Here is a 24,800-nt window from a genome sequence, read left to right as displayed (position 1 = left end):
GTTACTTGAATTGGTTCTTTCTTTTCTTTTCCTTCAGCATGGATATATTCATGTGAACTACAAATACATTCATTTACTTCAGTTTGCTTGTAGTTTTAAGTTCTTTTTGCTTTTCCTATCTATTGATTTCTTTATATATTTTTTGAATGTGCAGACTATTAACATGCACCCAAAAGTAAAAATTACATGAAATGGTATGCTTAGAGCGCTGTCTGCCCCTCCCACCCTTTCCACCCAAATTTAGATAATGAAGTTCACTGATGTGTCCTTTATCTTTCCTTTGACTTCTGTAAAGATAAAGACATATATTTTAATTTCTCTTGTTTATAAAGGACAGCATCCTATACATACTCCTGTGCACTCTGCTTTTTAAACACGATCCTATCTCCTAGAAATCACTCCACATTACCTGAGAGACATTTCTCATTCTTTCTGGCAGCACCACAGTACGCCTTTGCATGTATGTACTGCAGTTTATTCAGTTGCCTGTGCTTAGAGATTAAGGTAGCTTCCAATACTTTCTAACTACAAGTAATACTACAATAAATACTGTGCATGTGTGTTTTAATATTATTGGAGGTATATTTTATTGCCAGGTTCAAGAGTAAGTGCTTATGTAGAAATGCCAACTTTTTCCTCATATAGGTGTACCATTTTGCATAACCACCAGCAAATGTGTGAGAATGTGTTTTGAAACAGCAACAGTGTAATATTAAGCCTGAATTTTTGCTAATCTGGTGGGTGAAAAATTGTGTAGGCATAGTTGGTTTTATTTATTTATTTATTTTAAATAGCGTTGAGGTAGAATTTACATAGAGTAAAATGTACTTATCTTAGGTATATAGTTTGATAACTTTGCTTCACTCAAGGCCATAAAAGCTTCTTTTAGAACTTAACAGTTTTAGTTCTTATGTTTAGATCTATGATCCATTCAGAGTTAGCTTTTGAGTATGAGGTAGTTGAGATTTATTTTTATCTCACATAAATATTCCCCTGTAATATCATGTATTGTAACAAGTATCTTTCCCCACTGAAATGTCTGTGAACTTCTTTCAAATATCAAGTGACCCAAAGTGTGAGTCAATTTCCACCAATACAGATTGCTCTTAGCTCTAGGTTATTATACATGTAATTGAGTTTTGCATATTAATTTTATATCTTGCTAGTTTGTGAATTTTTCATTGAGTTAGTTTTATCATTGATTCTCTAGGGTTTTCTATTTCTTTTGTAATTCATATGGCCCTACTTGTTTTTCTAGTATAATTGCATTTGTGTGTGTGTACTATTTTTATCAGGTTTAGGCATAGCTTGCTTCATAAAAAGAATTTGGAAATTTCCTTTCATTATTATAGACGTACTTTGGGGATTGACTGCCAAAGGTTGGGTTAAATTCTCCTGTGAAACCATCTGGAATGCTCCTTTTCTTTAGGGTAGTTTCTTGATAACTTTATTTATTGTATGGATATAGGTCTGTTGAGCTTTCTATTTCTACTGAGGTGAGTTTTGGTAAACTATATTTTCCTAAGAAAACTCTTTTCATTTAATAAGTGCGTTAATCCCATTCATGTTAATTAGGACAATTATTATGTTTAGTCCCGACTCTGTGATATTGTTTTTTGTTGAAATTATTGAGTACTTACTGCATTTTATTCCATATGTCCTTGTTGCTTTAAAATATATTCTTTGGCCATTTAGGAGGGTTTGCATTTTCATTCTCTAGGTTACCTTTGTATTATTACTTTTTATAGTGCCTGAAATCCTCTCTATTTTTACCTTATCTTTTACTATTTGATGTCAGTTTTACACGGTACCCTATTACCCTTTACTTAAGAAGACAAGGATCATATTCTATTCCCCCCCTTTTTCCCTCCCTTATCCTCTTATTTTTTAAATAAATTGCATCTTTTTATTTTTGCCAGACATGTAATATTTTCACATTATCCTATTACCCATCAACTCTTATTTTAGTCTAAGCTATAACATATATAAAATGCTTACTGTTTGGAAATTCTTGACAAAGTTGCTGCAGTTATTTTTTGGTCAGGTGAAACCCTATGTCGCTGGACTCCTCAGGAATACTGCGTGTATGTGTACAGTACAAACTGTTCTTCGATGGCCTGGACATCTGAACGTCAGCTTGGCCGTACACCGTATTTTTAGTTTACACTTTCTTGCCTTTAGTTTCTTGAAAACGTTGCTCTGCTACTGTCTTACTTTACATGTTCTGCTGAGAAGGCTGATGCTGGCCTGTGTAAGTTATTCGATCTTTCCACTTGGAGGCATGTGCACTTTTTTCTCTTTCTAAAGTCTAAGAGTTTTACTGGATATGTCCTAGAGTTGATCTCTTCAGGTCCACTCTTCCCAGTACCCAATAATAGATTCAGGTCTTCTTTCATTTCTGGAAAGTTTTCTTGGATTATAGTTCTAAATATTAGTGCTGTTCAGTTGCTTTCCTTACTTTAAGAAACTCATTTAATTCATTCTTATTTCTCTGGTTTTCAATGCCTTTTCATTTTAATACATTCTTCCTCAGGCAACTTGTAATCTAATATTTTTGTCTTTTCCTTTTCTTTCTTTCCTAAGTTTTATCAACTCTCATTTCATTTCTTCTAGGGTTTTGTGTGTGTGTTTTTGTCAAATTCTAGTCTTGGTATTTAAATTTCTGATTCTTAATGCCAAATGCTTTCTTGAGGATTATTTAATTGTTTGGGGTGCTATGGTTCAGTTTTTGTCAGCTTTGTGGTTGAAGTGTTTTGAAGAGGAACATACTTAATTCATATTGTCTGAGGAAAGCTTTATTTCATATTGTTTGATTTTTACAGTTGTTTTGTAATGATGGGGACAGATTGTTTTCCTATTCCTTTTTCTTTCGTAGAAAGAGTTCTCAGTTCAACAGCACCCTCTTCTGTGCAATTTCTCTTATGGATCATGTTGTTGATGGTTGTGGAGGGGGTAGATGGAGGAGGTCTGGTAAGTCTTGTTTCTCTTCATTTATGCCAGGTCCTTAATTTTCCCATCTTATGCCCTCCTTTCTCTCTCCTCTCTCTCTAAATTTTCATAAAAGTTTATGAGCCAAACTGATGACATTGCTGGGAAGAGATCTTAAATGCTCTGGAGAATCTCACACACACACACACACACACACACACTCACTCACTCACTCACTCACTCACTCACTCACTCACTCACTCACATACACACACAAATATAAATGTTTTTTAAAGATTTCTTTACTTTCTATGTTTCAAGTCATTTTTTCCACTCTTGGTGCAACCGACCAGTCTTTCCGTTGAACGTGTTCACACAGGCCAGGGCTGGTGAGGGGTGTCCAATGTCCTCCTCTCTCTTCATTTCCTAGTCTCCCAGGGATATCACTCCTTCTGTTCTCCTGATTCTCCCCCACAAGCAACGTCTCTCCAGGCTGCCACTTCTGGTTGCACATACTTCCTCAGGTCCTGAGAACCACCAAGTCATCACATTGCTCAGTATATTGGCATCAATTGTTCCATTTTCTCTTTCTGGGGGTGACTTTATCTGTATTTCATCTGTTGCTCTGTTTTTCCCAGTTCTTTTTCAGCATTTTGAGACCTCACCTCCTCTGCTCTTTCTGTTCCAGGTTCCAGTGGCAGACAAGCTGTAGGACTTTGTTGGATTTTTAAAAAAACATTTTTATACATTTTTATATGTACTCTGAAGGCTGTGGTGATCTGTCACAGTCATATTGAAGGTATGGGTCCTGTGTGACTTTATTTCCACTATAGGTTTTATGTTTTCTGAGGGGAAAATGTTGGGAAGATTCATAACCAGGTGACTGCCACTGATCCCTAGGAATGTTCTCTTAACTTTCTACTCATCATTATTTTGTTTGTTATCTGTATATCTAGTTTATGATAACGTCATTGCAATTGTTTTGTAAGCTACCTAAAGTTCTTTGAAGGATGATGCAAATTGAAAATTTATTTTTACTTTTTATTATTAAAAAATAAAAGTAAAAAATGCTCTGCCTTGCAGGGTTATTTAATTTATCGTTTGTTTTGTTTTATGTTTAATAATATTAGGTATGAATAACAGAAGAAAAGCGAAGAGAGAATGTAAAGAAGAGAAAAGAAATGAGAATGATTGTTTCCGTCTGTGGATTTTTAAGAGGAGTTCTACCATTTCTTAGAGCAGTGGAAGTGGTACTTCAGGACAGGTGCAGCCTCTGTTACATCCATACACTCTAGGATATTACACAGCATCTTTGCCTTGTAACTACACCTCATATGTTTATGCACACACACAATACACATATATAATACATCACTTACTTGTTTCACATTCTGGAGTTCTTCTGTCAACTGTTTCCTTTTCCTTTCCGATTCAAATAATTTTTCCTATATTAAAAAACCACTGAATTAATAACTTATTATGAAGGTATCAATGAGTATCATTTTTAGGGCTCTGTTTCAAAGCTTATAAATTCCCCAGATATCCAACTGCTAAAATCTGAAATGTAGTTCCACCACATTTCTGGCTTTATCTATACCATTTTAAAGTAATTAGTGATTCACAGTAGAATTATGAGAAAAATGTATTTTCTGTTCCTTTAATTAGCCATTTTTGTAAAGCTCCAAAATCTGTGGTCCAGAGTAAGTTAATCGGGTTCAAAATGTATGAATATTAACTAAATTTTGGGTAATAGCTATCATTGCCAGAGCTTCCAAATTGAGTATTATTACAACTTAGAAGTCTCTCATGCTATATTGAGTTGAATACTCAGTTGAAACAGTTGAATATCATTTTCCTAATTTAGCTTATTCTTGGAAGATCATCCATAAAAATGAAGACATTACTGGTGTAACCAAAATATGAAATGACAGTTCTTAAGACAGAACAATATTACACATGCCAATCAAATATTATCATCTTTGAACTTAAAATTAAGTGAAGCATATACCCTAAAATGTTCACTTTTACCTATATCATAAATAAATCTACATGTTATTGATCAAATCAGAAACACTAAGAATAATTTAAGAGCCATTTTACTCGGAACTTGAACAGAAGAACTGCTTGAAAATTAAACTGAGTAGAAAATTCTCATGGCAACACAATAATGTTTGTAAGAAGCAATGTGCTTTCTGGTGTATTTCAGCTCATTCTTGTCTGAGAGAGAAAATGCAGGTATATGGAGATGAATATACTACAGCAATCTAATGAATCTGCCACAGACCAGGAACCAAGAAACTGCTGGCTGCCATGCTTTTATGCTCTGGCAAGTCACCTTCATTCTTTGTGTGCTAGTTTTTTGCATCTGTAAATGGAAAATACATCTATTTCCATTCATCTTTGCAAAGCGGTAGCAATGTGAAGGCCGTAGAAAGGCTTTAAGGTAAATAAAGCCCATGAAAATTTTAAAATATTTCTCACAAAATAAAATTAGACTATAGCATCAGATTACCTTGGTTTCATTTTTACTTGTTCCTTAAATCAGACATAAAGATATCACAGGGTAATGAGAAGCAGTGAGAGACCATTTACACACTCTATGAACTTCATTTAACAACTTCTATTTTTGTGTATGTGTATAAATCCAAGTAGAAAAACTGAAAGTACAAACATTATCTCAAATAAAATATTTATTGCTTTGTATACTCTTTTATATAGCTAAACAAGAGGGTTCTCTGACAATAGATAGGTTTTGAGGTAAAGAAAATTTCAGATTATGTCACAGTGAAATATGTTCAGTTACATTTCATAGACTTTAAATATGAATTTTGATTTATTAAATAGCTCCTCAGGGGAGCTTGTTTAAATGTTACATGAATACAGTTTTAAATTACAATTTTAATAATCAATGCTGATATTCAAATAAACTGGAATATAGCACTAAATTCAGCAATGATAAACATTAAGGGAATGGAAAAGATCTGAGAGCCTCTGGAAATTCTGATGAACCATACAACTTAATGGTTTATGCAGAGACAAATATATAAAAATGCTGTCTTACTAAGGTCACCAGGAGTGGAGGTGTTTTCTAAGAGGATATGAGGAAACTATTGTCAATAGATGTTTAAAACTGACTTTATTTTTAAAACTAAATTTATAACTCTTAATTGTTACACCACAAAATGTGGATAGTGGTTTCAAAGTTGTAATAAGAAGTGTATAAAATACTCTTTTAGTAATGGAATGATGCTCATAAAAATTTGGAAGAAACATGAATTGGTAAAGCCTTTTGAAAGGGAATTTGTTATTAGTCTATATTTTTGAGAAAACAATTCCACTTTTAGAAATTTATTCAATTTTTATTTTTACAACCATGCACAGATACTACAAAACTATTTATGATGGAATTATTTTTAATAATGTAAAAATGAAAATAGCCTAACTGTTCATCATTAAAAAACTGGCTAACTAACTTAGAACAGAACCATGTGATGATAAGAGAGCCAAGAAAAAGGATTTGGCCTATTTGTATATATTAACTGGAAAAGTAGCCCAAGATATAATGCTGACAAGGAGAAAAAAGAAGGGAAGTTGTAAAAAAGTGTACAATGTATTAAATGACTTTGCAAAAGTTAAAAAATATATAGTTCATATATATTTACATTCATTTTAAAAAAATATAATTGGTTATGTATAAAAAGTCTACAAAAAGATAAACAAAATACATTTAACAATGGCTTCCTCTAGAGGCTGGAATTTAAAACTAAGGTAGCATGGAAATTTCTTTTTATGGGTGCAATAATTTTGCTTTAATAAAAATTAAATAAATAATAGAATTTCACATTTAAGAAAATAATTAAAATATATTCCTATTTTGAATTAATGGTAAATCAAGTGGTTATGCTGCTTTTCTTGAAGATTTGAGAAATATAATGGCTTTCTATAAAAATTTGTATATAATTTAAATTTAATATTCTTCTAAACACTGAATGAAAACATGAAGAGAATCAAAATCTTAAAGTATATTTGGGATATATTGTGTGTTTTTTCTTCCCTCAGATCATATTGCCTTAATTCCAAATTATGTTAGCATAACAAGATGGCCCTGAAGATGCCCATGAACGCGGTAGAAAATGTATTTCCTAATGAACGTCTGAGGACCCAGACTGTCATGGCCTTGCTCTGTTGGCTTCTCACCCTTGCCACCAATGTGAGAAAGAAAAGGGGGTGAGCAGGAGCCAAACTAGAAGGTACGAGTAAAAACCACTGTTCACACTGAATCTTACAGGGATATTGTGAAATATAAATAAAAAGCATGTGAACTAAAACATTAACTCACTAAAGATCAACTGAAGAAATACATAGAAAATTCTTTGATGTTAATATCCCATATCAAATTAATATTAAGCTATTTGAAATTAATACTCTTTAAATAATAATAAAACTAAGTCCCAATACTTGAGAATTCAACACAAGATCATTTTCTTTTCTTTTTTCTAAAGAAAATGTAAGAAAGCTAAGTTGGACATTACCTTCAGTGCATTCACTTGTTCCAAGGCATCATTTCTTTCACGCTTAAGCCTTTCCACGTCAGCTGCTTCTAAGGACTCACAGGCAATAAGCTGTTGACATTAAAATAGAAGGGAAAATGATGCTAATTATGAGAATTATCACAGAGATGCTTTTACACAAGGCTTAGGAGCCATCTGATCAGGTGAAAGACAACGTTAAAATAACCTGGGGAAACTCCACTCACGCTCACTCACTCTTACACTGTTGTTACTTACAACAGAATTTAGATGATTATCAGGTATATATACTGTTGTCATCTTTGTGATTCTTAACAATATAATTTTCCTTAAAAGTCCAAATCCCAAGACTGTGTTTGTAATGTTAAGAAAACGTTATGAGCTATTAACATAAACTATTCCCTAAAGACATCCACTCCAAGCACATGGTTTCCAAGGCTAACAAAATGCTGGGCATTATAAACCGAGACTGTTTACGTAAACCCAGTGAAGTACATTAACTGACCATGTGTCTTGTTTTAATTAAACACAATGTAATATAACAGTCAAGTGGCTTAAAGAGATTCCTGCACAGAAACTGTGTCTTGAAAATAATATTATTAATTCATGCACAAGTGAGTAACAACAAGAAATAGCCAAGCTGACAATCTCTCTTACTTTTGACAGTTAACTGCAAGGTAGATAACAAGGACAATCTTATCAAAGACAAAAATCCAGGTCTAATTACAGCTATCTTCTATGCAGAAGTTATAACAGAACTAACATTAACATGTAGAAAATATGATTTAAAGGATTAAGTAGAGAGGGCAATTGAGTGCAGAGTAGAAAAAGATCATACAAGTAATAACCATGCACTGGGAAGTTACTATGTGCAGATACCTTGCTAAGGACTATATGTATTCAATATTAAATCCTTACTATAACCTTGTTTCCATTTATAGGTTAGGAAATGGGCTCAAAAGGTTAGTAACTCACCTAAGGTTTCACGGCCCTCCCAAGATTCTCACAGAGGTCTGATGTTAGTTTGTGATTTTTACTAACTACTCAACAAAAGGCATGGTGGATATTAATAAAACTCAGATTTGCTTTCCAAATCCTAGAACAGCAGAGGTAGGGACCATTCTTCATATATGGGGGGAGAAACAGTTTTCCTAAACATTAGTGGTTCCTTTTGCCCTGACATGTTTGCTTTTGTGTATTTAGACGGCTATTGTCCATAGTTGACACCATCTCACGTTCCTCACCTGTTAGTCTACTCTTTTGTAAGTACTCAAACACATGCTCATAGAATTCATAAGTGCTCTTATCACTTGATGCTCACCTCTTGAGCAGAAAAAATCCTATTTATAATTCAAAACTCACTCAAATGCCAACTCTGTCATAAATGTTTAAGCTCTTTTATTATCATGGCCTTATCACACAAAAGGCACTTTTAAACTGCGATTATTTGTGTACATAACTTTCCTTACACTAAACTCTAAATTCCTTGAGGGGCAGGCTGGAGTTTTACTTATCTTTTTCTTTCAATTACAGTGTGCATTCAAAATGATTTTGTATTAGTTTCATGTGTACAGTATATTGGTTAGAGTTTTATTTATCTTAGTAACATGTACTGAAGCACCTAACACAACGCTATGTACATGGTCGTTGCTCGATATATATTTAATATTCTACAGATGAGTATATAGTGAAGTGGCTGTAGATTATTTACCACTACACACAGTGAGAATATCATTTATTTCATGACCCCAGCATAAGTGAAACATTGCTCACTCTTATCACACACGGTTCACTTTGGTATTTTCCATTCTATTCTGTTTCACTTGTTGAAAGTGATTGCAATCCACTAACTTGATTTAGCAAGAACCCAAGTCATGAAAAGTCTATGTTAGGGAATTTAGAGTGTTCTCTCTGTAATTTTAAGATAATCCATTTATGGATTAATGTGGTAAGCCCATCATATTAAGGTGAACTTGAGTCTGCTGTTCTAAGTTTACAATACTGCTAAATGTAGGTTCCAACCTTGCCTTTTCTGTGTGTAACCTTGGACCAGCAGCAGGTATAGCAATATGTAAATTTTTCACATACCAATGATGATTAGAATCACAGTAATATAATTTTATCTTTGGTTCTAAATGCCATATTATTCCAAAACCAAACTTTTTTTGTCAACTGAACAAAAGTAGGACTGACTTATAATGACTCAGCAATTCTCCCTTCCTTCCTAAAAGATGGTATCTCAAGAAATCTTATGAGTCAGACGAAATGATAAGCAAAAGAAGCTAGTCACAAAAGAGGACATATTGCGTGATTCTATTTATTATGAAGTTCAAGGATAGGCAAAACTAACCTACGCTGATAAAAATCAGTATAGTGGCCAACTAGAAAATTGGCACGAAGCCGCCTTTTGAGTGATTACACGAGACATTAATAGAAATTCATCAAGCTGTACATTTGAAATTTTTGTACTTTATGCATGTACTTTTACTTTATGCATGTATATTTTGTACTTTATGCATGTACTTTTTGTACTTTATGTGTGTCCATTATGCATTAAGTGAAAATATTAAAAAAAATAAATTATGGAAAAGACCACCCTAAAAATGAAAACATATGAGTAAAATAAGCATCCCTAACAGACGGATTGTAAAATCTGACTCTTGCTTATGACAAAGTGGTTGAGGAGGTAACCATAGTGGAATTTCCCCACCTTCACAGACTGTCAGCATCCTCAACCACAGATCAATCGATAAACTTCAGATGAGGTATACTGTTTTTTAACTCAAAAAAACAATTGGGAATTATACTACAAAATAATAAAATATTTTTTGTTTCTGGTGACCTGCTTGACAAGCAATGATTTTTATAGTATTTTCCCAATTGTGGTGCATGACCCATTATTGAACTGTAGGATCAAATATTTACTGACATAGAATTGAATATTAAATAAGAATGCCATGATGTAGAAAAGGTAAGTGATGCTTTGAGACTTTTGCTCCAAGTCTACATGTGAGTGTGGTGAAGTAAAATGTATTCTTATTGTGGATTCCTGTGGGAATAAATAGGAAAGCCAACATTTTGTGGGGATATCTTCTGTGTGCTGAAAGGTACAATACAACAAAGGAAATCTTATAAATTAATACAATGACTGTTGCCCAACATTTTGATCTGAAGCTACAAACAGCAAATTACTGGCATGCAGAAGACCTTGCACAATTACCATCAGCACTTTGCTTTTGCTGTTAAAGTATCACAGACTGAACACAATCTTATCTGCCCTAAAATCGTCTTGGTGAGAAGGAAGTAAATTGCTAATATGGAACATGAGTATTTCTTTGCAGCTGCTATGAAAGCTTCGCATGCTCATACAAAATACTCTGAATGCCCCACTTCACTTGCATGCCTTCCCTGAGCAAGCGTGGGTACAGTAGCTTTGAGGACTGTGTGGCAGTAAGAAAGCAATGGAGGAGATCAAGGCAAAATTTTACTTTTGATTTTAAATTAATCTACATTTTATATATTTATCCAAGAAGCATGTTTTATTTGCATAATTTATAAAACCAGTGAAAAATGAAAAAAAGCACACATACATGACACATGACATTGCAGACTTATGATTTAAGTACAATCAAGACAATTCTGTAGGGCATACTCTACCTGTGAATCTAATATTTTGGAAATTTCACATGCACCAACGTTTACTTCATCCAGCTGCAAGCAAAACAAATTTCGGGCAACCTGGACAAAATCTAAAATGAAACACATTTCAGTAAGAACATACTTCGCCTCATCTAAATAAATCTCATCTTTTTCTATATGAAGTTGAAACTGTACTAAAACTAATGCTTAAAATTTAACTTAATAAGTTGCCTTAAGATAGTATTAAGTGAAGTGACAGAAAGATGTAAGTTCAAATAAAAAGTAAGATATAAGTTCAAATAAAAGTAAGATTAACTTCACTTCACTTTGCTGAAGTTAATAAATCAGTTAAGAAAATCAGAAAGCAAATATACACCTATTCCTCCAACTCCTAACTTGTAAGTAGGACTTTTTCTGAAACATGACAATATTATGATTTACAGTTTTTCTAGCTGGAACTGAAGATTTAATAACAATAGCAGCAGCTAATGTTTATTGTAAAGCCTCCATGTAGCTGGATTGCCTGAGAGGGGGCAGGGAACAGCATATATAATTGCTCCTTCTACAGGTGTCCAACAATCCTGTTTTAAATGCCCTGTCTACCCCCAGCCTTCAGAAGTACCTGGTGCTTTGGGTCCTTTTCAGGGAAAAATCAGCTGTTCCTCACTGGATTCCCCTATCTCTTCAGACTCTTGGGTTCTTCCACCTGCCTCTGCTCACTAATTCATTTACTTTCTGTCCTTATATATTGTGGGTTAGTATACATGCACTTCTGTTTCTTGGCTCTTATTATTTTGAAGTGATTTTCAAGAGGAGAGGGGAGCAAATGTATCTTTTTTTCCATCACTCCAAAACCAAGAAGTGAATTTCTGTTTTTGGCAATGCAGATACTTTTTAAAATGATGCAATGCTGCATCTGCTGCATAAGAGAAAAAATTAAATATGAAATGCTGTCAAAGGTACAAAACACTGACGTGTAAAAAAAATCTCTGGAGAACAACTATTGATACATATCCAAAGTTCAAACCACTTGTGGGCATTTACCCTAAGTAAAAAACCAAATGCTACGATGTTAAATATAGATTTATTTATAATGTCACCTCCTGAGAAACCATCAAAATTCCCAATAGTGGAAAGGCTTAATATTACAGTATGTCAACTAAGTATGTCAACATCATGCTACCTTTAGTCAGAATAATTACATAGCATCATAAAAACATTTACCGTATCACATTAGCAAAACAGGATTAAAATTTCACCGTAGTGGAATCACTTCTATCAGCACTTCTATATTTTGTACTTTCTTGTTATTACTAACGCAATCTTTAGGCAATAAATAAAAAATGAAAAAGAATATGATAGAACGACAATATTTTAGAGCCAAAAGATTCTAAGAAAGTTCTTTCTGCTGACTAGCAGTAACTCTAGCAGAGCTTTTAGAGTACCGACCTGGGAATTTGAAACAGATGCGGTCTTTTTTCTCTCCTAAAGAGGAACTCTTTATGAAAATAAGTCACAATAACTCTTCAAATAAGTTTCTGTGAAGATATAACTCAGTGATTTTCAACCTTTTTCATCTCGTGGCACACAAACTAACTAAAATTCTGCGGCACACCAAAAAATATATTTTTTGCCAATCTGACAAAAAAATAGGTATAATTTTGATTCATTCACACTGGGGGCTATTGTTGTGCTGGCTGCTGCCATTTTCTACTTTGACAGTCTAAGGGAAAAGAGGCCAGTGCCCTGATTAAGCAGTCGGGTGCTGCGTGTTTTACAGATTCCTGTGGCGCACCAACATGCCAGAGAACACAGGCTGAAAATCGCTGAGATAACACACCATATCTAATGTTACCTCCAAAAGACACTGTCCCCTTCGGGTCTACTGGCACTTGCTGTCTCAGGGCTTGGTGTTGCTCCTTTGTGGGCTCAATACCGAGATAATTTAGAGCCTGGAAGGAAAAGGACTCACATGAAGCAATTTTTCAAATCTCCAAAGAACAAAACTTCTCATTAGTACTTTATTCTACAACCCAGTGAAAAGATCAATATCGGGAACAGTGACCAGAATTAGATGCCCAAAGAAAGTCTGCTGACTATTTATGGATTAATTTTCTATAAAATACTAACTTTCTGATTCTACCACCACCTCAGTTCCCCCCCAAGGCTAGCACTTCAGCTGATCCTAACTCTATAAGCACAGCCTTAGAACCAAAACTCAAATTCTTTCCTAGTTTAAAATACGTGGTATGGAAGAAGAAAACCAGCAAGTAAATCCTAATAAATCTAATTCAACATTAATTTCTAGAAGCAGCACTCGAAAGAATATTTTGTTAATATCTTGTACTTGAGACCCAAAATAAAGTGGATGAAAACTGAATTAAATACAAAATACTCTAATTTTTTGGCTCGTTTGTGAGCAGGCTCACAGAAACAGTGAACTAAAAGCTTTCTCTAGAAAGCTGCTCTCCACCGTCTCCATTTAGCAACCATAGCTGGTCAACAATTCAGGGGCTGCGAGCTGAATCCCAACGCCCACTCTCTCCTTGGTCTTGACTAGCAGAACGGCAGTACCCAGCTAGAAACACTGTCACCCAGCCAACAGGTGTTCACCCATTCCCCCTTTGCTACTCGACGAGGCCCTGTGACCACGCACTGGCCAGGAAGATACAGGCAGAGTGCTGTCAGGGATGCCTGGGGAGTCTCCCAAAGGCAGTGGGGAGCACTTCCTGTCCCCTTTACTCCTCCCTTTGGGCTTAATTAAAAGAAAAGGAAAGGAAGCCGAATGGGAGGAAGGGAGGAAGGGAGTGAGGGAGGGAGGGAAGGAGGGAGGGAGGGAGGGAGGGAGGGAGGGAGGGAGGGAGGTGGATGGACTGCTGGAATTCAAGTAGTCATCCTGGTTCATGAGTGACCTTAGTAACGATGGTGGAACAGAAAGAAGACAGTTGGAAAGAAATAAATTTATAGCAAAACCTAATCATAGCCAATGCACAGGGCCTGACTGGATGCCCAATTGCTGAATTCTGGCAAGAACATATTCTGTGTCAATCATATCAAGACTAAAACACAGGCAAAGTTTAACACTGGTAATTGTCCTTTATAAATTTCTTCCTCCTTTGGAATCTGTTCAGCCATTCATCATTTCACTTACCAAATATTTACTTAGTGCTTACTATTTATCAGGCAAAGGGACCCCCAAACAAGATACAGTTGCTGCTACTGTCTTCAGTGTGAGGATAACATGTAAATAAATGTAATTAGGGTAATATGCAATTTAACAGAAGTGTATACAGGATACACTATGGCCAAAACAGACTGGTTAATGTACAGGTGGCTGGGCACAGTGAGGGAAGGAGACCAGAGGAAGGGGGAACATCAGGAAAGATTCCTTCAAATGTGACTCCAGGGATTCACTTAGCATTATCTATCTTGTCTAAAGAGTCATAAATATTTGCCTTGAATAACAAGGAATAAATGATTCTTAACTTTTGGTGTTCTTTGCCTTCAGTCATAAAAATGTTCCAAATTTTCCAAAAAATAAAAATAAAGAGAATAATACAAAGAACACCATGTACTCTCTATCATTAAATACTCACTGATATTTGTTTGAAATTTACATGAATTTTAATTTATTTATTTTTAAATTATGTATGTGTATTGATTTCAGAGAGAGGAAGAAAGAGGAGGAGAGAGAGAGGAATATCAGTGATGAGAGAGTCACTGATTGGCTGCCTCCTGCACGCCCCCTACTGGGGATTAAGCCCGAAACCTGGGCATGTGCCCTGACCAGGAATCAGACCACCATCTCCTGGATCCTAGGTCGATGCTCAACCGCTGAGCCACGCCGGCAAAGCAAAATTTATATATATTTGAAATAAATTTATTGGGGGTGACACTGGTTAATAGGATCAAATAAGTTTCAAGTGTACATTTCTATGATATATATATTTTTAAGAATAAACATTAATAACTTAGTTGAAAGCTTTCTCCATTGTTCCTCAACAAGACAGAACGAAGGTTAGTGTATCCCTCCTGTCCATGCTTTGATTTGATTACATGTATCCCCTAATAATATGTGCTCTTGTGCAACTAAAATTGTACATGAGTAGTACTATACAATAAGATGATCTTGCAAATTATTTTAATTTTTACCTCAATGTTATGATTTCACAATTGCTCAATACTGTTTGCAAAACTAGTTCAATTATTTTAACTTGAAATGGTATCCAACTGTCTAAAGAAATTATAATTTGTTACCCATTCCTTGATTGATGGGTTTTTACAATTACTCCAATTTGGGTTTTATTACAAGACATTATATATGTCTCCTTGTATATATGTGTGAAAATTTCTCTACAGTATATCCCTAGAAGAAGAAATGTGGAGTCACAGGGTTTATATAGTCAACTTTATTAGCTATTGTGAAACACCTCCCCAGGCTAGTTGGACCGAGCAAGTTATACACAGCACTAGTGCACAATAAGCACTCCTATTTTCTACAGTCTTAACAGCATTTTATGCTTTCACACTTTAATTTTTGTCAATATGTTGTATATGAAACAGAATATTTTGTATTAATTTGAAGTCCCCTAATTACAAGTGAGATTCAATTTCTTGTCCATGTTGATCAGCAATATTTTTGACTCACAAAATTACTTAGCAATATTTTAAAAATTTTCATACACAGAGTTTTAACAAGTAATTTTTATTAGTGATTTCTAATTTTGTGAAAACCAAAAATATCTCCAGACATTGCCAAATATCCCCTGAGGCAAAACTCCACATCCCTGTCCTTGAGAACTACTGTTCCAGGGACAAACACTATTAACAGCTTTGTTTATGATTTTTCTGATTTTTTTCCTATGAATATAGCACCTATATATAAAACAATATATAAATTATGGGGTTTTTTTTGAAAAATTAAATTATACTATACAGAGTGTTCTATGTTTTTAAAAACTATCAATATATCACAGCTTTCTATTCTGTAGATTTTAAATCTTTTGTATGCTTTAAAAATTTTTTATAATAGTATATTAAAGTTTAGCATTTAAGTATATTTATATCATATTTTGAATGTAATAAAACATTGCAAAAGGCCCTTCTGAACTTCTCCCAGAGGTAACAACTGTCATCTAGTTGGTTTAATATTCCCAAACATTTTATTATATAACATTTGATGTATACTAAAACAAGCTGGAGAAGAAAAATAAAATACAAACTAACCAAATAAATATAATCAAACCAAAAAATACAATCAAGAGGGGAGAAAAGAAGTGATAAAAATAACAAAAACATTTTAAATAAGATGATAAAAATACATCGAAATGCATTATAATGAGACTGTAAAATATGAGGAGCAACGGGCACTCTTACATAACAGTAGTGAGGATGAAATTGATAAAACTACTTCAGAAAACAATTTAGCAATCCAACAACTACTTTCTGAGCATATATTATGAGCCAACCATTTTTCTGGGACCGGGAGAAACAAGTAAAAATTTGGCAACACCTCAAATAAAGCTGCAGGTAAACAAACTCCTTGACTTCATAATATTTTCATAATTAAATTTGAAAAAGCATGTAAATGGTAAACTCAAGGTGTAGAATACAGTTACCTCTTAGGGAGAGGGAAGGTATATATGATCAAGAAGAAACACAGGCAATTTCAAAGGTTCTCATTCTTAGCTGGGTGGTGGGTACATGTATTTTTCACTCTTTAAACTGCACAAGTAAAATATAATCATTTTGTGTATAATTGGTAAAGATATAAAAACAATTTTATAAAAGTAATGCAAATAAAATACCTATCACAGAAGGTACTCAAGTTTTGTTGCATGTGAAATTTATTCTAGATGAATACAGCACGTCAGTGAGGCAAGCTTATGAATTTAAATCGGAAGTAATTTATTTTTGATCAAAAGGTAGATTCTAATAATTTATTGAATAATGTCATCTTTTAGCCTTAAAATGCAAATGTATTAATTGGACAATACCTGTCCTTAATTTTTTCTGGTGTCTGAATGATGAATTTAAAAAATGTCACTTGTATAATGTTAAGTCACATACTTCCCAGCCTAATAACAAAGAATATCTCATTAACTATCATCAGACATTGAGTGTGCATTGCTCACTACAGCTTTCTTCAAATGTTACAGAAATGGTAAGAGGTAAAAGTAAATACCAGTGAAATGGCATCTGTATCCCAAAGCATCTTTCCCGGGTACAAAAATATAGATAGTATAGAGGTGTTGTCAAACCAACTAATACATTGTATATCTATCTGCTATGTTTACCATACTTACTTCTAAGTTTAACTTTTTAGGATCAAATGAGACACACAGTACTCATAAAAATACTTTGAAAAAATACGTCACTAAATAACTATGGTGAAATTATTTTAAAATATCTGTATATAAAAACCATTCTCAGAGTATTCATGAGAGGCAATCATTTTTTCAGACAATGAGTTAAAAAATAACTAGTTCAGTGTTAGAAATCACTTTTCAAGAGATTCTGATATAAAACTGTCTAGGCAGACAAGAAAAACAAAAAGGATTTCATGAGGACAATGCCATTCATGTATACGCCTTGACAGGTACTGCCCCTCATCAAATTGTAACCTGCCTTTCTTCAAAATTGGACTGAGTAGGGCAATTAATTAATACCCACATAATCGGTCAATACCTTTTCCTTGTGAAATCTCATTACAGCATCAATTTTCTAGATACTATATGCAATATATTTATAGAAGATAAAGATATACTTTTACTACATTTTAACTTTTTTACATTTTAAATTTGTGATCACATTGTCCTTGTTTATTACTGGATAGGAAATATGTTAAAAGTATAATAGATGATAAAGTTGAATTTGTCTACAAAGCAGCAATTAAAATAGGACCCATTTTAAGTTAAAATGATTCAGATATTACTATAGCAATAGCTAACTATACAAAAAAGGAAGAGCAGCTTAGGAAATATTTGGGCTCAGTGGCTGAGCGTCGACCCATGAACCAGGAGATCATGGTTGGATTCCCCATCAGGGCACATACCCAGTTGCAGCCTAGATCCCCAGTATGGGCGTGCAGGAGGCAGCCCATCAATGACTCTCTCTCATCATTGTTTCTCTCTCTCTTCCTCTCCCTCTCTCTGAAATCAATAAAAACATTAAAATAATAATAATAATAAGACATTGCATATTTTTGCTGTCAGCTCCCAAGTAACCTTACAAGAACCAGTTTTAAAATGCATCTTAAGTTTCTTTTACATACAAAAGCTCTCAATGTTTTACTCTCCCCAGGGCAAGTTTTTTGTGCCTTAGTACATTGCTACCATCTTCTTAGTAGTTAGTATTCACTACTTTGTATTTTAAGGTTAGTTTCCCTTTACTTTTTAAAAAAAGTTGAACAAATGTAGTATTACTTGCACTCATTGCTCTTACACATGAAGTATATTACACCTTGTCATAATTGATTCCATGCTTCCTTGGATTCTACATTGTAAAACATCACATTTGTCTTATTTGTCACAGGAGGAAACAGATTAATTTGAATGTCATTTTAGTGACAAAAGTTTTCATTTCTGTTCTGTACTAGTGAACAATATGAACTGCCCAACTCAAACATGAATAAGTTCATTTAAATCCAAACTGCCATTCATTTAATTGCATAAAAATAACTCTTCAAGAAACTAATGGCTCCAGTCCTTTACCCTCTCCAAAAACCAGACTCCTCCCTTGCTGTTGTTTCATGGAAGAAAAACAGACATGTGAAGTATTTACCATTTCCAGTTTCTCTGCCTTAAGGCGAACGGAGGGATTTAGGGAAATCTTCTTTCCTTGTGGTCCATAATTATCAGTCCAGACAGGGGCAGTTTCTAAGAGACAACAGGGTGCACATTAATTGGAAATTTAATTGGAATAGAAATTTTCATTTGACAGGATGTGTCCTGAACTCCTGCTGTTCAAAAATTACTCTGGTTAATCAGTTGGCAGTTTTCAGTTTTGTTTTCATGTTTTTTTCCTTTAAATCTAAAAGGCATCACACAAACCAGCTTCACCTGAGCCCTAAAATATATGCTATAAAAGAGTGGTCGATTATGCATTAAGTCCCAGGGAATACTAATTTAAAACACAAACATACATCCTACCACCACTACCCTGTCATCGCAATACCTTACTAATTGTAAAACAAAAAGTCTTTTTCCCCCTTCCCAAATAAGTAAAATCATATGAGAAATTCAAAAAGATCATGCTGTTTCTTTGGCTGGCAAAAGTGGTTTTGTTATGTGAGTTCTGGAAAGACTTCAGAAAAACAAAAAAATGAAAGTTGTTTCAAGTTTACACATAGACTATATTAGACTTGTAACTTCCTGAACTAAAACTCCTATTTCTTATTTTACAGAAGGGTTGTTTCAAGCAGCATAAATGGACTTTCAAGAGTTGAGTTTATATGCCATTCTTTGGCTCTCTCTCAATCGACCCTGATTATTTAGACAAGCCTTTGTCCTTGTACAAGAATAAGGTGCCAACCAGGACTAAAACTTGAAAACAATTATTTGTTTTAATATAAAACAAATTCCTGTAAAAACAATCCTTATATCTAAGTTGTCACTATTCTAAATACACTTTTAAATGATATTTTACAAGTTCTACATAGAGACAAGAGGAAGAGAAAAAACTTTTTAAAATGTCACATCTTTATGCAGTGTTTTAATTTTTTTTACTTTCTCAGAGCATCTGTCTCTTAAGTACAAAATGATTTGCATTCTCTTAAGAACATAAGCGCCTATGAAAATAAATAGTCTTCCTCCAAACCTTTAACACATCGTTCGTTAACATTCTATGTAAAATCTTGAATATAGCTTATATGTGTCAAGATCATAAAAAAAAAAGGCTACTGACTTTTAGCTTCAAATGGAATCAAATGTTGAGAAAGACTGATTTTAGTACAGAAGAATTTTTACAATTCTGATAAAAGCAACAAAGTTTCCTTTGTTGATGTGATACCTAACTGTTGGTCATGGGATAAAAAATACCATATGCATATTTTTTTCTCTTAATGTAACTGCAGAGCAGCTTCCCATTCTTGGCTTGATGCCCTGCCAATAAAATGGCTTTATTTTCTCCACTGCAAACCTTGATATTCAGTGCTCCGCTTTGCTGTGCATGGAGCGAGCAGATCTTTGTTCGATCTGGTTCAGTTCGGTTCGGTAACATTAAGAGAAATTCTCTGCCAAACCTAAAGTGGGGCATAAAAGAGGAGCGTGTGGTGGCGTGGTATGAAAGAACAAATAGCAGATAAGTCCAACTTTAGTTTTCATTTTTAAGGATTGGGCCTGTGAAGCTTGACAATGACTTTCAGCTTGGTACCTGACCTACCTACAATTAAGGTACACTAACACTAGGCGGGTGGACCCAAGATCTCCTAATTATGGTCTCAGACGAAGACAAAACCTGGGCATGCATAACTCAGTTCAAGTTTAAGTACATACTTGGAGAGGGGTTGAGAGAGAGGAGAATCAGGAAGAGAGAGGGAGGCACAGGAACACACCCACCATCCACACACACTAAGGCATGCATTCTCACTTGTTTCCCTATAGCTAAGCTTAAAAATTTGCTGTGTAACAGTGGAAATAACACAAGTTAGCTCTTATTTATGCGTATTTTTAGTTAAGCAGTACACTAAGCACTTTACACATATAAGCTCACTAATCTTTAAAATAACTAGAATATTTGTGCAAGCATTATTTTAAAGGGCCTTTGAGTGGTCCACTGACCATGGAAAACATCTTGTGACCAACCTAGATTAAGCGCCACCAGATGGCGATCGTGAGACAGCTGACCACCTCCTCATTCCCAAACCTACACCCATCCCAAGTCCCCTGTATGAGCCATCCACAAGAACCCCTTGGGGAATTCACTTCTCTTTTCTGGCTGACTCCCTTGTGCACAAGCTCTTTACAATAAACTCTCTCTGCTTGATCTTACACTGTGTTCAGTGCTCATTTCCATGACATCGAGACTCAAGGACCTGGCATTCAAGGTCGGCAACGTAAGTTTCCATTCAGAGCCTGGTGATTAACCACTGTGCCTTCCCCACACCACTCAAGCCACTTAATTACTTTCTTTCCTTAGTCCACCTTGTGCATGGCTTTACACTATTTGTTCAAATGTGTGATTCATCCTCAAGACAGTATAGATACTCCTTAGAGTACTAAAACCACCCATACTCAGTTCCAGTTCACATAGAATACTCAGATAGTAGTCATTCAGTAAAATAAACATACACACACAAAATTGCACACACACATTTCTTTTTCTAATCTGAATAATGGTTTTTAACCCCTTGTTTTATTTCATAATATATGATTAAATATCTCACAGAAACTATCCTAATTCCTTCATAATTCCTACTGGGCAATGTTTTCTACACATATGACATAGTACATGCTTACTGAATAAATGAAAGGCTAAAAGAGGCAGTGAGGAGTAGTTCAATTACTTTAAAAATCAAAAACATGTTACATAAATATATCCTCACCATTGTTTGTTTCTTTATCTTTCTCACATGAGGTCACAGTTTAAAATAAAAATAATATATCACGAGAATGAAAATTAATTATATAAAGGGAATAAGCTAATAAAATTTCTAATAGTCAACGAATCCCACTAAGGAAAAAGGTATATTACCTATGGCTAAAGATTGCTACTACCCTACCAGTAAATACTGCTCCAAGTCAGAGGAAACTACTGTGGGATCGACTATGAATTCCTGTTAAGCAGTAGCTATGTGCAATGGTCTGGATGTCTGAGCCCTTGCAGAACTCACAGGATGGAATTCTAACCCTCAAGGAAGATGGTACGAGGAGGTGGGGCCTTTGGGAGGTGCTTAGGCTATGAGGGTGGAGCCCTCATGAATGGGGTTTATGCTCTTATAAAGGAGCCCCACAGTGTTCCCTCGCCCTTCTGCCATGTGAGGACATGATGAAAAGCCTGCAGCTGGGAAAAGGCTCTCACCCAGACCATGATCCTGGACTGCAGCCTCGGGAACTGTGAGAAATAAATATGTTGTTTATAAGCTACCCAGTCTGTGGTATTTTGTTAGAGTAGCCCAAACAGACTAAGACACTATGTAATTTATACTCTTTCTTATTTTGTAATTCTGATCTAAATAATGCTATTAAAAACTGAAATCCATAGGTAACAATTTGCATTATAATTTAGATACATGTAATTAACTTTTCTGTAAGTACAGGGCTGGGGCAAAAGTAGGTTTACCATTGTTCATATGGAAAATAATACAATAATTAATATAATAATAGAATAAATTACGTTTCGAATACCCACAACGGTAAACCTACCTTTGCCCCATCCTGTATAGTTTTTTGACTGTTGTGCTTATTTAACTTTTGGAGATAACTTAAGGGGAGGAATTTTTCTTCATATCTGAACCAATATACACTTTACAGCTTGATAAAAATCCTTTTCGTATGGGTAGCTTACATAATCTTTTATTATTTTAAACAGTCAGTAAATCATTTCATGGTAATTAAAAACCAGTAACACTGAATTCACAATACTGATGTTCTGTCTAATTTATCTCTATATAATCTCTTCCCCCCCCAAACCAAAAATATATCTTTTCTTAAGCTATGCTCCCTTCTGTAATTTCTCGGAAGGTGCATTTAATATACCTCACTGGTATTTCACTAAAAGGGCAAGGCAACCTAATCTTGATTTGTAAAGAGTTTTCATTACTTGGTTTCAATAGTTCATTGATTATTGCGGCTTCATGGACACTGCTATGATAACACATCTTTGAAAATTTCAACCCTTTGTTCAGGAAAATTTCCAATAAAAGTGATTCTCTAACAGGGACCACTGCACAATGCGTTTATTTTGCTGTTCTTCACTGAAGGGAAGAAGACTTAATGCACTGTTTGTTAAAGTCTACTAAGTCACACTATGAACTCCTCACTGAGAGAGAGTCATCGAGAACAGTAACAGGAGAGAGGAATTAAATGTGCACGTACCTGTATTAGGCATATCCATAGGGCTGTGGTCCAGAGAAGTAATTGAAGTCTGTTCTATTTTCTTGTATCCAGTTTGTAACTATCAAAGTGAAGAACATGAAATGTCATTTTCCAAGGAAGGTCAAAGCCCAGACTAGAAGCTCATGTTAACGTAAGAATGGTCAGAGGGATGAAGCGATAGTCCAAAACCTATAAAACCTCTAAAACTTTGGCATATTCATCTTCAAACAAAGCAATTCGGAATCAAAGGCACCAAATGCTTTCAGCTCTGCCATCCGAGGACAACAAAATATGAGGCCATGCATCTTTTCTTTGAAAAGGTTAATTATAACCCCATATGCAAAAGTATAAGGGGCTGCCAGAAAATCTTATGCTCTGTTATCTTATTAGCATGTCCTTGAAACTGAAGTTACCTTTGACAAATTATATCCCACTGACTGAAAGCCTACTTGAGTTTCCTATTTTACTTTATAGCTAACACACATTTAAAGACTATATACTATATTTTATAACTTCAATTTATTAGGGTACTGTAGCAACTAGTTATTAATTGTGTTGATTTTGATGAAGAAACTCCCCTTTTGTGTGAGTTTGAGCGGGTGAATGATAGTCTAGTATACACACATGAAGAACATACCCACCTACACTGGGTGGTTAGGATTTGCCTCACTGTCCAGGAAAGAAGCTAAGGAACACAAAGGACACTGCCTGTCTTCAGTAAAGCAGAGAACAGAAATAATAACTCACTGAACCATATTAAAGTCTGTCTGAAAATACATATGACTTTCCTAACATAGTTCTGAGTGACATCTAGGCATGTCTAGGCATTCCTGATAATGGCTTTCTGGCCAAAAGACACACTGTATTGAAAACAATTATATTTATTGATAGCACAGCATAAAAATCCTAAAAGGACAAAAAAACACCACCTTTCAAGGAAATTCCAGTTTGCTAACAAACTGTATTACCAAAATTATAATCCTCTATGCATATAACAAATATAAAAACATACAGGGGATCTATGAACTGCATAAGTGAACAGAAATTTAAGAGTAGCTGGTTTACCTTAGAAGATGGTAAAACAGCCTCCGTAGCTGAGGGAGCGGGTGAGGTCTTGGGAATCAGTATTTTGGGGGGAGAAGGAAGAAGACCAGATGTTGAGGCGTGGGGTCCATATTCTCCTGAGCTCTGTAAACGGGACGCACACGACGGCTTTTCTGGACGACTGCCGTCTGATTTTTGTCTTATGAATGCTATCTCCCAAGCAGATTCTCACCTAGCATTAAAAAGAAATGCTTTATGAATAGATTATGGATATAGTGCCACTGAATTGTAAGATCATGTTTCACATATTATCTAAAAATATTTCTTTTAGGGTCTGAAGTACTGAAGACATCATAGATTACTACTTTAAGGGACATGCTAAATGATTCCTTTTATCCTGTGGACAGAAGAGTTACCGTAACTTGGCTTGGGTAACTATGCTATTTTCTTCTTCAGATGATACGCCCATCATAGATCCCTTGTTTATTGAGACAAGTTGATCTCCTGGCCTCAAACATCCACCCTAACAAAAGTAGTAACATTTGTAAAGAAACTAAAGAGGATGTTTTTTAAAATAGTTAACCGATGCAATTAAAGCAAAACAAAGTTTTGTTTAGTAAAGAAA

The 24,800-nt window shown here is 34.7% G+C and overlaps 1 protein-coding gene across 1 annotated transcript in view; it reads right to left on the bottom strand.

Moving 5' to 3' along the window:
• The window catches only part of STXBP4 (syntaxin binding protein 4), a 113,445-nt gene that overhangs the window by 76,416 nt on the left and 12,229 nt on the right, over positions 1 to 24,800 (bottom strand). The window contains exons 2-8 of the mRNA XM_087826504.1: positions 24,197 to 24,402; positions 23,132 to 23,210; positions 18,879 to 18,973; positions 12,952 to 13,048; positions 11,115 to 11,206; positions 7,461 to 7,550; positions 4,308 to 4,373 (exon numbers count right to left, since the gene is read on the bottom strand). Coding sequence (XP_087682630.1) covers positions 4,308 to 4,373; positions 7,461 to 7,550; positions 11,115 to 11,206; positions 12,952 to 13,048; positions 18,879 to 18,973; positions 23,132 to 23,210; positions 24,197 to 24,402 — 725 coding nt within the window. The remainder of the gene's footprint in view (positions 1 to 4,307; positions 4,374 to 7,460; positions 7,551 to 11,114; positions 11,207 to 12,951; positions 13,049 to 18,878; positions 18,974 to 23,131; positions 23,211 to 24,196; positions 24,403 to 24,800) is intronic.

This window comes from Miniopterus natalensis, chromosome 17 (assembly GCF_054644295.1).
Source record: "Miniopterus natalensis isolate mMinNat1 chromosome 17, mMinNat1.hap1, whole genome shotgun sequence".
NCBI classification, from domain to species: domain Eukaryota; kingdom Metazoa; phylum Chordata; class Mammalia; order Chiroptera; family Miniopteridae; genus Miniopterus; species Miniopterus natalensis.
Note: the sequence above shows the minus strand (reverse complement) of the source record. Positions and strands in the feature narration are given on the sequence as shown.